Source organism: Marmota marmota, unplaced genomic scaffold, assembly GCF_001458135.2.
Source record: "Marmota marmota marmota unplaced genomic scaffold, marMar, whole genome shotgun sequence".
Classification (NCBI taxonomy): domain Eukaryota; kingdom Metazoa; phylum Chordata; class Mammalia; order Rodentia; family Sciuridae; genus Marmota; species Marmota marmota.
In genome coordinates, this window is record NW_025999900.1 from 23,906,551 (window position 1) to 23,922,082 (window position 15,532).

The 15,532-nt window shown below is 32.0% G+C and overlaps 1 protein-coding gene across 1 annotated transcript in view; it reads left to right on the plus strand.

Annotated features, from left to right (window-relative positions):
- Ralgapa1 (Ral GTPase activating protein catalytic subunit alpha 1) overlaps positions 1 to 15,532 on the plus strand; it is a 234,592-nt gene that overhangs the window by 137,866 nt on the left and 81,194 nt on the right. The window contains exons 30-33 of the mRNA XM_048798440.1: positions 389 to 457; positions 4,747 to 4,881; positions 5,434 to 5,617; positions 13,602 to 14,463. Coding sequence (XP_048654397.1) covers positions 389 to 457; positions 4,747 to 4,881; positions 5,434 to 5,617; positions 13,602 to 14,463 — 1,250 coding nt within the window. The remainder of the gene's footprint in view (positions 1 to 388; positions 458 to 4,746; positions 4,882 to 5,433; positions 5,618 to 13,601; positions 14,464 to 15,532) is intronic.

Here is a 15,532-nt window from a genome sequence, read left to right on the forward strand (position 1 = left end):
ACAGTAATTTCTTGATCTGATTGATTGCAATGATTTTTGTAAATCTTTTTGTTTATCTGTATCTTCTGATTTTTTTAACATAATTGTGTACTTATATGCATTGATCCACTTTCATAATTGAATAGAATGAAATTATGTGTAGTTGGCAAAATATATATGTAACTTCTATACATGAAGATTATAAATGATTGATAAGTATGTGTACTTGAAAAGATTATTTATTAAATAAATTACCTTAAAAAAGCAATGTATATATTAGGGTAATATATTTAAATAATGCATTTAGGAAAAATTTGCAGCAGTAGCTTTTACATCACTTTAGCATATAACAATTAATTTTTAAAATGTATCACTAACATATTTTGAACTTACTTATTTTCACATACAGATCCTAATAGCTACTATCACCCACCTTTTGCCAAGTACAGAAGCTTCATCATATGAAATGGACAAAAGGGTAATTTAAATTTTGATATTTAATATGTGGTCTTCTAGTTTAAAATACTTGTATTTTGTTAATTTTGCAAAGTCATATGTAACTACACGATATGAATTAATTCACCTTGTGTTCACAGTAAATTATAGTGTGAAATATGTCTTCCCATTATTTAAGTATAGCTAAATTATGTTTTAGTTTAAATTTCAGGCCATTTGATAAAATCTTTGAATCACAGGGTTGTAAGGAACCCTGGAGAACATTCTGTCCACTTATAATTATTTTACTATATCCTGCCAAATTATACCTGAAGATTAATTCTTAAGAATTCATTACCTCTGAAGGGAGCCACTTGATTTTGTAAAATTGTTTCTGGTGGAAAATAAAGATATTTCTAGTAAGCAAAGTATGTAAAATACATAGAGATAGGTACAGAGGAGAAGACATTTCCTCTGTTCACCAAAGAGTTCTACAAGATGGGATTTCCTTTCATAAATTCATTATGAGGTCCTTTAATTACCTCAGATATTGTATTTATCAGATCTAGAGTTTCTCTGTGATGTCTTTTAATGTTTTCATGCTTTTATTAAATTCCACATTTCTTTATCAGTAACTTGCATCTTTTTTTGAAGACTCAACATACTTATCGTAATTATTTTAAAGTCTTTACTAAATCTTATATCTGGGTCATCACAGAGTTTCTTCCTATTGAATGTTTTTCCTCTTGCCTGAGTTCCATTTTCCTGTTGTTCAGTTATATACTAGATGTTATATATAATATATGGAGACTAGATTTTATGCTGCCTGTTGTGGTAGGTATTAAACACATGTGGCTTTACATTAGAATTGAACTAAATTAAGAATTTACATTGAAAATTTAATCCTACATTTACATATTTCAAATACTCAACACTCCATCATTGCACAAAGTTGTGTTAGACAGGCTACTTTTGGATTCTGTTAATTTTTTCTCTACTCTGGGCTTAGTGGTGCACACCTGTAATCTCTGCAGTTTAGGAGACTGAGGCGGGAGGATCTCAAGTTCAAAGCCAGCCTCAGCAATTTAGCAAGGACCTAAGCAATTTAATGAGACCGTGTCTCAAAATAAAAAAATAAAAGGGAATGGGTATGTGGCTCTGAGGTTAAACAATACTGGGTTCAATCCCCATTACAAAAAAAAAAAAAACTCTGAAAATTATTCTGTTTCTTTTCCTTGTGACATCCCAATCCTGAATTCTGTTCTGCAGTTATTAGTGTTACTACCTCTTCTTAGTCATCTTGTATTGCATGAAATCTCAAGTATGCTTTATTTACTTCTTATGGTCTTCCCATTAATTTGTACAATTTGGAAGGTTTCATGTTTCTGTACCTAGTCCCAGTTTCTTTGTTGTGTAGACTACATACCTTTTACACTTTTATTTTTGCCATGTTATTTCTGCTGTCTTTCAAATCACTGATTTCATTAGATTACCTCAAAATTTTTAATTTGTTCCCTTCATATCCATTTAAAACTCCACTTAGACAGATTGTACAGTTCTTGGTAAACACAGTCTTCATTTTTAAAAGAGTCATATAGAGATTGAGTTTTCCTTATCTGAAATGCTTAGGAACCGAAGTGGGTTTTCTTTATTGTTGTTTTAGGAGGGTTGTTTGTTTTGTTGTTTGTGGTACTGGCTATTGAACCCAGAGGTGGTTTACCACTGAGTTACATCCTATTTTTTATTCTGAGACAGGGTCTTGCTAAGTTGCCCAGGCTGGCCTTGAACTTGTGATTCTCCTGCCTCAGCCTTTGGAGTTGCTTGTATTACAGGCATGTACCACCACACCCAGCTCAGGAGTGTTTTTAATTTTGGATATTTTTTGATTTTAAAATATTTGCATATACATTGTTAGATATCTTGGGGATGGGATGCCAGCCAAAACAAGAAATTCATTTACATTTTTTATATTTTTGTATTTCATTTTTTTTCCCTAATCTACTTGAAGTTTCTTGATTTCCTTGTGTGGCTTATAGTTTTAATTTGTAAGGTGTTGATACATAGATAGTGACAAATACTTTATCTTCATTTTGAATTATAGCTTTTAGCATTTTAATTTTTTGTTTTAATTGCTTGGTATACCTTTGTTCAATCCCTTTAATTTTAGCATTTCTGAATCTTTTTGTTTAACTCTATCCTTGAATATAATATACTTGGGTCTTGATTTGTAAGCCAAACTGAAAGTCTTTGTCTCTCTTTAGCAAATTAAACCCATTTTGATACGACTTACATTTTTGGTCTCGCCTCTGTTATTTTGTCATCATCATTATTGTGCATATTATCTTATATTTTCTGTGTTTCTCTGCATGATGCATTTTCTTTTTTCTGATTTGTTTTTACGTTCTTGATATTTAGGAAACTGCACTTTTGTTCTAGAGGTTATTTATAAACACACACATACCTTGCTTTTTACTTAACCTTATTCTATCTGGTTTGTGATTATTTAATGGTTTTTTAAATTATTTAATGAAAAAGTTAACTCCTATCTATCTTTTACCATATACATTAATAAATGAGTTCATCTCTTTTTTCATCTGCCTCAAATTTTGACTATTTTATTTCTACATATAACTTATAGAAATAAATCATAACAAATTTTTATTTTTCCATACTTATCTCCACATTTTTTTCTTTTTTTAATTCTTACAACTATAACTGAGATTTATAACTTGTTTTTTGTTTTGTTTTGTTTTTTGCTGAAGTTTACTCAGTCAGCTTCTTGGTTAGATAAAATTCATCTTTATTCTTCAAGATAGACTCATGAGAACAGAATTCTCTAAGCTCTTAAATATGTAAAACTTTTTCTGTTAACCTTGTTGATACTTAAAAAGCAGTTTGGCTAGATATGGAATCCTTAGCTCATATTTGCTTTCCTTGAAATTTTGTTTTGTCTCTTAAATGCTGCCTTACTTTGTATATTGTTTATGAAAAATCTGATGCCAGTCTTATTCTCTTACCCTTGTAAGTTATTTTTCTTTTTTGCCTGGAGGCTCTGAGGGTTTTTTGTTTTGGTTTTTGGTGAGGTTTTGTTTTGTTTTTGTTTTTGTTTTTTTGTTTTGTTTGTGTGTGTGTGTGTGTGTGTTTTAAGATGAGGGTTTATTATGTTGCCCAGGTTGGCATTTGCTCTTAACATTCTCTCTCCTCTCCTTAAAGCATTACCTTTCTTGTGTGCACTAAGTCTCTTCTTTCTACTCAATACTTGGATGTACCTGTATACTTTTTCATTGTTCTCATACTTAGGATGGACTTTTTCTTTCTGGCTTGGTTATAGATCAGTCTTAGGTTTGCAGCTGCTTCCCATCTTTTCTTACAGTTTTTACCAAACTTTCTTGTTCCTCTTCATGAAAGCCTGCAATAGGAAAAAAATTCCTGGGATTTGCTATATATTTTTCTACTTAACAGAGAATTTGAAGTGTAGGTATTCTGTGTCTTCTGGTTATATGGAAAGAATGAGTTTTGTGATGTTTTATATTTCTTATTGTTCTTTTGGAGTATATGTTGGGCAACTTAGGCCAGAATTACTCCTTGAATTTTAGTTGGTCTTTAACCCTAGATATCAGCAGATCTCTTATTGCCACTTAATTGTCACATTTGATTGTCAATTTATTTCTTGACGGTTTACTTATTTCTTTCTATTATTTGTGATTCTTTATCCAATAAAATGGATACTGCTAGTTTGCTCCATGTTTTGGATGAAAGTGTTGTTTATAGTATCCAATAGTTTACAAGTATCCAGTGAAAAGATTAATTTAGTGAATCATTTAGTGAGTAAGATTAAAAGTTGTATAAAGTAGTCTTTCTGGCAGGATTAGAAGAAGAAAGTGGAAGTGATTATAAAATGTGTGGACCAAATCCTTTAACTGGTATTTGTATAATTAGGTAAGTGTAGTTAATTGATTTGTCTTGTCTGTCTTTCTTTTGTTTTTTTTCCTAGGGCTCAGGATTGAACCCTGGGCGTCACATATGCCGCATAAGCATTCTCTGAGCCATTCTGAATATCTGTTGTCTTTGAAACTTAAGGTTTTTGGATCCATCAATTTTAACATTACTGTTCTTATTATGCTTAAGATTTTGTTGTGCTTTCCTTGAAATATAAAAGAAAAACCCACAATAATGTTCATAGGCAACATTTTAAAAATCAGGTCCAGGTAACATTAATAGGATTGGTGGTTCCTAAAATAAATTTTGGAAACCCAAAAATAAGATGGTGAATTATTGAGGAGCTCCTGTAAGTTTAAAATTATAATGATTTTGTTGTTATTATTGTTATAGTTGGTAGTATCCTTACTTCTCTGCCTTCTGGATTGGATCATGGCCTTACCTCTAAAGACACTACTCCAGCCAGTACATACTACAGGAACAGAAAATGATAAAACCGAAAAATCAGTCCTCAATTGCATTTATAAGGTAAACTTTTTTACTTGCTATATTATTTATCTGTTAAGGATTTTTAAAAACTACAGACACAACATTTTAGTATAACATTTTATTGTTTCAGATCTAGATATTTTCTTATAGATTTAGTCTACAGCAAGATAATTTAAAAGTTCTTCCTTCTAAGACACCATTGTTTTCATACAGAATTTTTTAAAAAATATTTATTTATTTATTTATTTATCTTTAGTTTTAGGTGGACACATTATTTTGTTTTTATGTGGCGCTGAGGATCAAACCCAGTGCCTCATGCATGCCAGGAGAGCACTCTACCACTGAGCCACATACAGAATTTTTTAAGGGAGTTAGATCTGTGTTGACTATAAGAATCACTATTTAAATTTTACTTGTTCTTTTGGCTCTAAAAAAGATATTAAACTTTACCATGATTGAAGCCCTGACTTTTAGAATCCTTAAAATTTTTGCCAAACTCTTGGGTTATCATATGACAGTTTTTCTCCTTTTATCTTTCTTTATTTTCATTTAAAGGTAAACCTTGGTATGTTCTTTTCCCTTGTTTTTTAGGTTTTACATGGGTGTGTTTATGGAGCGCAGTGTTTTACCAATCCAAAGTACTTTCCAATAAGCCTTTCTGATTTGGCATCTGTAGATTATGATCCTTTTATGCATTTGGAAAGTCTGAAAGAGCCTGAACCTCTACACTCCCCTGATTCAGAACGATCTTCTAAACTCCAACCAGTAACGGAAGGTAAAATGAATTTTCATAGTAATATTATTGCTTGGGTTCTTACGAAATATGATTTGAGGCCATGGGAGGAAATATGGCAAAGGAGAATATCTCTCACTTTGTGGTTGTTTTACCTAAACAACTTGGTTATTATAGCACATGTTTATTAAGAAATAAGTTCATATACACAATTACTAATATGTAATAGTTTTTCCATTATGCTTCTGACAAGTTATTCTTAGTTTTTATTTTATACAGGATTTATATAGAATAAGAGAACTTTGGAGTCAGACCTGGTATTGAATTTTGACTCTAACTTAATTGCTAAGTGACTATTACGTTATTTGTAAAATGCAGATGATATTATTTCCCTTAGAGAATTGATGCAAATACTGAGAAGGTTATTGCTGTATAGCCCATTACCCAGTCCTTGGTACATGTGAACTCAGTAAGCAAAAACATTTTTTAAGCACATTATTTCTACAGAGTTTATTTTGTATAACAGCAGTGTTGAGTAACAACAGAGATCATATGGCTCACAAAACTGAAAGTATTTGCTCTCTGACCCTTTACAGAAAAAGATTGCTAATGCCTGGTATATTAGATTAATTGGATAGTTAATACAGAAGCAGAGAGACCCACTCATGAGACTATTGCAATGGCCAAACAATAGTTGCTGAAGGCTTATACTAAACTTTTCATTTAGTTACTAAAGAATGGTAGTAGAAATATACAGGAAAAGTAGATCTGAGGAATACTTAGGAGGTAAAGTCAAAAGGCTTTTGTGATAAGCTAGAGAAAAGGAGGAATCTATATTAGGTTTCTGACTGGTTAGATTCTGACTTGGAGATTGGTTAGATTTTTTCCAAACTAGAGCAAGAATATAAGAGAAAGTACAGGTTTGGGAGAGAAAATGAGAACAGTTTTGGTGGTTTAGTTTGTAATATCTTTTGGATATCTGTGTGAAGATATTTAATGGAAATAACTTGTGTATGCATATCTGGATCTTAACAGATATAGATATGTTTTTGTGTGTGGATTCTGAGAAGAAAACATTGTAAAGGAAGGAAAACTATGAGAATAATTTCTTAGAAACTAATAGAGGAGATAGCTTTTTTAAAAAAAAAAGAAAAAAAAGGCTGGTCAGTAGTGTTAAATGTACTTTTGTCGAAATCAGAAGGACTGGCATATATATCTGCTTTAGTTTCAACAGAGAAGTAGGAGGAAAAGGGGAAGATTGTGGATTGAAGCAGAAGATAAGGAAATTGGAGCCATTCCATGAAAAGTATTCTTTAAAGAAGCTTGACTTAAAAAAAAAAAAAAAAAAAAGAAGAAGAAGAAAGAAAGAAAGAAAAGAAAAGAAAAAGAAAAAGAAAAAAGTGCTGGGTACGGTGATGCACCCTGTAATCCCAGCAGCTTGGGAGGCTGAGGCACAAGGATCGCAAGTTGAAAGCCAGTCCCTGTAACTTCTAAGCAACTCAGTGAGACCTTGTCTCTAAATAAAATACAAAAAAGGGCTGTGAAATGGCTCAGTGGTTAAGTGCTCCTGAGTTCAATCCCTGGTACAAAAAGAAAAAAATAAATAAATAAACCAAAAAGTGAATTAAGCTAAAGGATAATTTGGGTTAAGGAAATTTTAAGAATGAAGAGAGTTGAATTTATTTAAGCTGAGAAGGAATTAAGTGGTGAAGTCCCCGAGGAGATGAGCTGAAAAGTATTGATATATAGGATTAGCCATTCCTCTGGGAATAGAAAGATAAAGAAGATGGAAGTAAATTAGGAATTTCACAGGATTTATTGAGAGCCCAATAGAAAATGGAAACCAAGAATTTTTGGTTGCACCAGTCAACAGTTAGTTAGGTGGATGTAACCGAAATGCAAGGAAACTATGCATTTCAGAATATTGGTATATGGTGTAGCTATGGAATCCAGTCTTGGTAAAGAATGAGCTGCTTCCAGTAAGTGACTAATAAATTGGGAAAAATCAAGAGTGATCTGGGAAGTCAGAAAGTAGATGTAGTTGGTATTAAGTAGAATATTGATGCTTCCAACCCATCCATAGAGATTTTGACTTATTAATCTAGGATTGCTGAGTTTTTTTAAAGCTCTGCATATGACTAATAAAACATGGACCACAAAAGGACCACAAAACACAGTTGAGAAATCACTAGCTGGGAGATTGTAGTCAGGTAGGCAATAAAGGAAGAGTTTGATTTTCAAAGGTAGAACAGTTATAAATGATTAAAATATCTAGGATGTGAATATGATAAGTGATTGATGACATACAATGAAAGTGAAGATACAAAGTTAGAAGTCAAAGAGTTTAGGCTGTAGTTTGGGGTTTGACCATAAGTTGCTACTGGCTTGTCTAGAACAAAAATAAACATGTGAAATAGGAATACAAGATTTAAATTATTATTCAGATATAAAAGAGATATACTGGGCAGTATAATATAGCAAAAAATGTAGACAGTAATTGATATAAGCAACTTAAAATTTTATATCTTTAGATTTGACGTTGTAAATTAGGGCATTTATTTTAAAGTTTTGTGAAAAGTTTAGTGCTCTTTGCATTTTTTTCAGATGTAAAATTATAAAGTTTTGATTTAATACAGGATAGCATATTTATTAAACAGTACAGTAAATGGAGTTTACTTATATAAAAGGAAGTTTTTAATGTGTTTCATACAAATTTTACTGTACAATATCAGTCACTGTACAAGAAGCAGAGAAAAAGATGTAAATAGATGGGCTTAATATTGATACCAAATACTCCATAAAATATTATTCTCTAAATGTATTAAATTGTTCCCTTTAGAGTTCCTCAAAGGTATTGAGGACCAGATAAATGAATAATCTTTTAGGAACAGCCATGAGCTAACAGCAGGTGATTCTCTGGTCTGTAGTGACTACATGCTGTGGTGGGGGGTGGAGGTAATGTGTTGAAAATGACTGATCATTGTGCCCTTGTCTAAGGCATGCTTCATCATCTTCAAGTACTTTTTCGGCCAATGAATTATAAACACAGAGTGTCCCTAATCAGCTCAGTATTGGATTGAACAAGTCTGATTTGAGAACTATTGGCAGGAGTAGCTGTAATTATTAAATTTACTAAAGAATAAGGAAAGGTAGTGAAGTTGGCTTTTTGTCAAATGGCAGTAGTCTTATTAGCAAAAAGTCATCATTTGCAGGGTCAGAGTGAAAGGAGGCTCCAAAGGATTCATTCTATCCTAATTATAGTTTCACCTATACATATTATGAAAAGCTAATATTTAAAGCTTTTGCCAAAATTAACTTCCTCTGTGTGTTCTATTACAGTGCAGTGAATTGCAGCAGCTTTTTATATCTTGCTGCTTTTGTATGCCATAATAATCTGTAATTATGGGTTTGCTGCAAATGCTGTAGGGTTTGTTTAATCTGACAATCTGAAAAGACAACCCTGAATAGACTTATTTAAATGAATGCTAGTTACATAAAGCCTTAGAAGCATCGATATCTTCATTTTGCATATTCTCACAAAGTTGGTTATTTTAAAATTTCATTTTGAATTTCTAAATTAGAGAATTTAATGTCTTCTTTATATCTTAGTAAGATAAGTATAAAAGATGTCTGTTCTATATTTTATAGCTCAAAAATAAGTCTAAATAAATATAATTTCCAAATCAACAAATAGATTTTTAACCTTTCATCTATATGCATATATCCTGAATTTAGAGTGCAACTTAGGGGAAACAATTATTTTACCTACATCTGGAATCTTAAGTTAATCCTTTTAGTGTTTTCAGTGTTAATAATTATGACAGATTTGTGAACAAGCTCTGACACTGCATTTCCACTGTCTCTTCCTTTGGAAAGAAGATGTGTAGGATGGACTGGCACCTGGGCTTTGGGGTTTGTTTTAGAGAAAAGGCTGGCTCATTCTTGGCATTTATAAGCAAGTTTGAAAAAGGAACTCGGAAAAATTGCATTTTACTTATAATGTGCTCAAAATTATTGTGTCTGTTATGTTCAGCTTTGTACATGAGTTTTTAATTCACTTTTACAAATGAGTCTGTGTTGTTTTTGCAGAAAAATGGGGCTGGGAGTTTTTGATTTATTCATGATCACAGCAAACCAAGATCAGGAATTGTGAATCAATTTCTGCGATCATTTCTATTAAATTTTGTTCTTTCCTTTGTTAAGAATATAAACTTTTTTGTTCTGAAGAGAAGATTCACTATTTAAAATGAGTCATCCATTTATGTATATCACTCAATAGGAAAAAAGGGAGAATAAAGTATAGAAAAAAAAATTCTACATCAAAAAATTTTAAATTATTAATTTCTAATTTTTATTACCATTTAAACACAATTTAGATTTATTTAGGTGAACTTATTTAGTTGATCCTAGAAATGTATTTGGTGTTTATGCCAAGGAATACTTTATATGAAGTTTCTATACACAGGAAAAAATACATTTTAAATTCATTGTTCTATATCTTACAAAGAAAAAGTTATTTTAACAAAAGGGGAAAGTAGTATAAAAATTAGAGTTGGACGGCAAAAGACCAGCCCTGATGTGAAACTAAGGCAGGTAAATCACTTACCTTTATGAACCATGTGCAAAATGAGGAACACTAGCTAGATTAGACACTGATGCTGTGGAGAATAATTATATTCTAAGTTACAATTAGAGAAGGGAAAGCAGACATTATATTGAATCCACCCCTGTTCTCATTTTCCAGTGACAGTCTTGAAAATGGAGGATTAAATTAAGGTTAATCATTTAGTGTTGTCTTCTAGTATTGAATGGCTGATTTTCAGAGCTAGTATAAATTTAAAAATAGATCATATACTAAGAAACAAATTTTCATATTTACATGTATATAGATATAAAAAATCGACCAATAATGGAAGATTAAATATTTGATAGTAACATTTTAAAATTTTTAAAAGACTTAAAAAAAAAAACTTTTCTTTTTCAGAGTTGGAAAAGATCATGTTAGTATTAATGGCATAGTAGCGGTTTAGTTGTGGACTCTCTTCCTAAAACCAGTATTAGTTCTGAGTCATAAGGGCTATAACCTTAAAAATGTGACACTATTCTTTATTGAGTATTCTTTTTGAGAAATACTAGCAATGGGCAACCTAGTAGATCTTTTTTTTTAAGCTTATTGAGGAATAGTTTACATAAAATTTATTCTTTTTTGATGATGTAATTTTTCTATGTATTGATTATGTTGGTGGTAATACAATTACAGAAAGTTATCAAATTAAATATTTAAAATTAGAGATTTTGTTTTATATAAATTAGGACATTCTTGTTCGTTTGTTTGTTTTACAGTACTAGGAATTGAATCTAGGAGTACTCTGCCAGTGTGTGATTTTTAACTTTTAAAAAAATTGGGGGAGCTCGGATAGTGGTTCAGTAGTAGATTGCTCGTCTAGCACATGTAAGCACTTGTCAGCACCACATAAAAATAAATAAATAGAATAAGTTATGTCCATCTATAGCTAAATTTTTTTAATTTGTTTTTTTAGATATATGGGACAGTAGAATGTATTTTGACATTATATATACATGGAGTACACTTTATTCTAATTAGGATCCCATTTTTGCAGTTGTACATGATGATAAGTTTCACTGGTTGTGTATTCATATATGTACATAGGAAAGTTATATCTGATTCATTCTACTGTCTTTCCTATTCCCACCCCCTCTTCCATTCATTCCGCTTTGTCTAATCCAGTGAACTTCTATTTTTCCCCCAAACCCCACATATGCTGATGTGTGTCAGCATCCAAATATCAGGGAGATCATTTGGCCTTTGGGTTTTGCGGATTGGATTTTTTCAATTAGCATGATAGCCTCCAGTTCTATCCAGTTACCAGTAAATGCCATAATTTCATTCTTCCTCAAGGCTGAGTAGTATTCCATTGTGTATATATACCACATTTTCTCTTATCCACTCATCTACTGAAGGGTACCTAGGTTGGTTCCATAACTTAACTATTGTGAATTGACCTGCTATAAAGTTTAATGTGGCTACATCACTATAGTATGCTGATTTTAAGTCCTTTGGGTATATGCCGAGAAGTGGAATAACTGGGTCAAATGGTGGTTCCAGTCTACGTTTTCTGCAGAATCTCCGTACTGCTTTCCAGAGTGGTTGTACCTGTTTGCAGTCCCACCAGCAATGTACAAGTGAACCTTTTTCCCCACATCTTCACCAATATTTATTGTTACTTGTGTTCTTGATAATTGCCATTCTGACTGGAGCGAAATGACATCTCAGTGTAGTTTTAATTTGCATTTCTCTAATTGCTAGAGATGTTATAGGTTTTTAAATTTTGAGATATGGTCTCACTAAGATTCTGAGGCCAGCCTCAAACTTGAAATCTTCCTACCTTAGCCTTCTAGTAGCAGGGATTACAAGGTGTGTGCCACTGTGCCTGTTCAGAATATTTTTAAATAATATTTATTCTGGCAGCTCAGCTCTAGTGTTCCTAACTGGTTAACTTTCAGAGAATAGAAAATATTATCAGGCAAGATTACTCTGACTGTGGTAGAATAATAAACATAATCACTCCATAATTATGTCTAAAACTAAATAGAGGCAAGAACACTAACCATACCCACAGAAATATTACAAAACTAAGCATCTCTTCTAACATGAATTAATAATACATCTTTAGCAGTAACAACTCTACTCTCACTTCTTCAATGGGAAAGTATCAAGATAACTGTCAAATCAGTTCTTCTGACACCACTCAATCCAGATCTAGCTTTTGCATCAGCCCTCCATTGATCACAGAATCACACTAGCAGTGTTTAACTAGTTGGCTTTGACAAGTTGTTATCTATTTTGTGTCCTCTGTGTGTCCTTTGTCATCCTTGTTAACTCCCTTCTTTAAATCCTCACATAAAGTTTCTTGCCTGTGTAGGCCTCTCAAACTACTATATTATTTCTCTTATTTTATTATTTCATTCAACTTTTTAAAGTTACTCATAAGTGCATTGTTTGCTTTCCTTAATGTACTTAGGAAAGAAAAAAATGATTTTGTATACAACTAACTGCTAGACTAGACAACACTGACCCAGAAGATTCCTTAGAAAAATATAATACATAAGCAGGCTCATCAAATATTTTTGCCTTTTTTTAATTTTTGTTTTTAGTTGTAGTTGGACACAATACCTTTATTTTATTTATTTATTTTTATGTGGTGCTGAGGATCGAACCCAGGGCCTCGTACATGCTAGGCAAACGCTCTACCACTGAGCCACAACCCCTATTTTTGCCTTTAAAATATTTCCTTGGCATATACTAGCTATACTGACTTGCTGTTTAAATTCATTCTGACTCCTAAAGTTTAATTGGAATATCACTTTTCTCAGAAACACTTTTACATCATCAGTAAAAGCCAGAATTAAATGACATAGTGTGCTGTAAACTATGTCTCTGAATCTGGAATCTATTCATGAGATAAGAAACTTATCAGTAAGATAGATTTTATTGGCTTTTTAATTTGTGTTTAGACTATTTCAAGGGATTGATTTATAATACTTTGATCCTTCAAAAGTGATATACATTTAAAAGCTTTGGTTTAAATTATGAATTCATTAGCAAAAATTTCAAAAAGGGCTTCCTTGGGGCTGGGTTGTGGCTCAGTGGTAGACCATTCACCTAGAATGTGCGAGGCCCTGGGTTCCATCCTCAGCACCACATAAAAATTTAAAAAAATAAATAAATAAAATGTATTGTACCCAACTATAACTAAAAAATAAATATTTTTTTTAAAAGGGCTTTCTTGTAAAATAACTGGTTTTTTTTTCAAGTTTTGTTTTTCTTCTCTCTTTACCATCATTCCTAAACACAGAATCTAAGTTATGAATATTAATATTTATTCAAATATTTGATAGTGATTTTAAGAATGTAATGAAATACATATTTGTTGTGACATTTTATTATTTCTATGACTTCTAGGAAACAGCAGTATTCCCACTCATTTATATTTTTTATTTCTAGTGAAAACCCAAATGCAACAAGGATTAATCTCTATTGCAGCTCGAACTGTTATTACACATCTGGTAAATCACTTGGGTCATTATCCAATGAGTGGTGGTCCTGCTATGTTAACAAGTCAGGTTTGTGAAAATCATGACAATCATTACAGTGAAAGTACTGAACTTTCTCCTGAACTCTTTGAGAGTCCAAATATCCAGTTCTTTGTATTAAACAATACAACCTTAGTATCTTGTATCCAGATCAGATCAGAGGAGAGTATGCCTGGAGGAGGTTTATCCGCTGGCCTTGCTTCAGCCAATTCAAATGTCAGAATCATAGTACGTGATCTCTCTGGAAAATATTCATGGGATTCTGCCATACTGTATGGACCACCTCCTGTAAGTGGCTTATCAGAACCTACATCTTTCATACTTTCATTGTCTCACCAAGAGAAGCCAGAAGAACCTCCTACATCTAATGAATGCTTAGAAGATATAACAGTGAAAGATGAACTTGCCCTCCAGTTTAAAAGATTTAGAGAAACCGTACCAACTTGGGATACAATAAGAGATGAAGAAGATGTTCTTGATGAACTCTTACAGTATTTGGGTATTACTAGTCCTGAGTGCTTACAGAGAACTGGAATCTCACTTAATATTCCTGCTCCACAACCTGTGTGCATTTCTGAAAAACAGGAGAATGATGTTATAAATGCTATCCTTAAGCAACATACTGAGGAAAAAGAATTTGTTGAGAAGCACTTTAATGACTTAAACATGAAAGCCGTGGAACAAGATGAACCAACACCTCAAAAACCTCAGTCAGCATTTTATTATTGCAGATTGCTTCTTAGTATATTGGGAATGAATTCCTGGGACAAACGGTAAGAATGAAGTAGAAATTTTTCCTTTTTTAATTTTTTTTAATGTTAGTCTTATTAACTTTCTGATTGAAAATTTTAGTCTCCATTCTTTTCCTCACTAAATTTTATCTACTAATTACGTCTTTGACCAGTAGGCATATTTTTTGGAGACCATTTAGTTATTATCAGGATTCAGGAAGATAAAAAGTTAATTGAGTAAACCATCAACATTTTCAGAATGATTACTAAAACTGTCTGACTTAGAAATTATAGCTCATATGATTAAAAGAAATTTTTTTTTCAACCTTCATGTTATTATGTTAGCCTAACAATTTCTTTTTCTTTCTTCTGTTTTTTTGTTTTGTTTTTGTATGTTTGTTTATTGTTTTTTGGGTGGTAGTGCTGGTGATACTGGGGATCAAATCCAGGGTACTTTTTCACTAAGTTACATCTCCAGTTCTTTTTATTGAGACAGGGTCTTACTAAATTGCCAAGACTGACCTTGAACTTGTGATCTTCCTACCTTTTTGGGAGTACAGGCCTGTGCCACTACACCCAGCCCAACAATTTTTTTTAGACCAACTGTGGTTTGATCATTTCTGGTTTGAATTAGGGAAATTATCCCAGATTCGGGATTAAATCAAGAAAGGAATTGGATTTTGTTGTTGTTGTTGTTCTCTTAGTGTTTTGTGTTCTTATGCATGTTACAAGATCTTATTTAAAAAGGCATGGCTAGAAATAAAGTTCAATATTAAAGTGCATGCTTAGCATCCATGAGGTTGTGAGTTTAATTCCCAGCACCAAAAACAAAAAAAGAAAAAGAAAGGAAAAACAGCTTACTGTAAACACATGTATTCAAGCGTTAAGGTAAGAGTTAAATGAAAAGAAGCATTGGACTTAGATGACCTAAGTTAGAGTCTACAAATTAAGAATAATTCTCACCTCATGTAGTGGAAAGAATTAAAACACAAAAACACCAAGATTTTATGTCAATATGAAGCATTATTAATATACATTTAGGTTTTGTTGGAGTCAGCTTTTATTTGGTTTTTTATTTTTTCTTTTTCTTTCTTTTTTTTTTTTTTTTGGT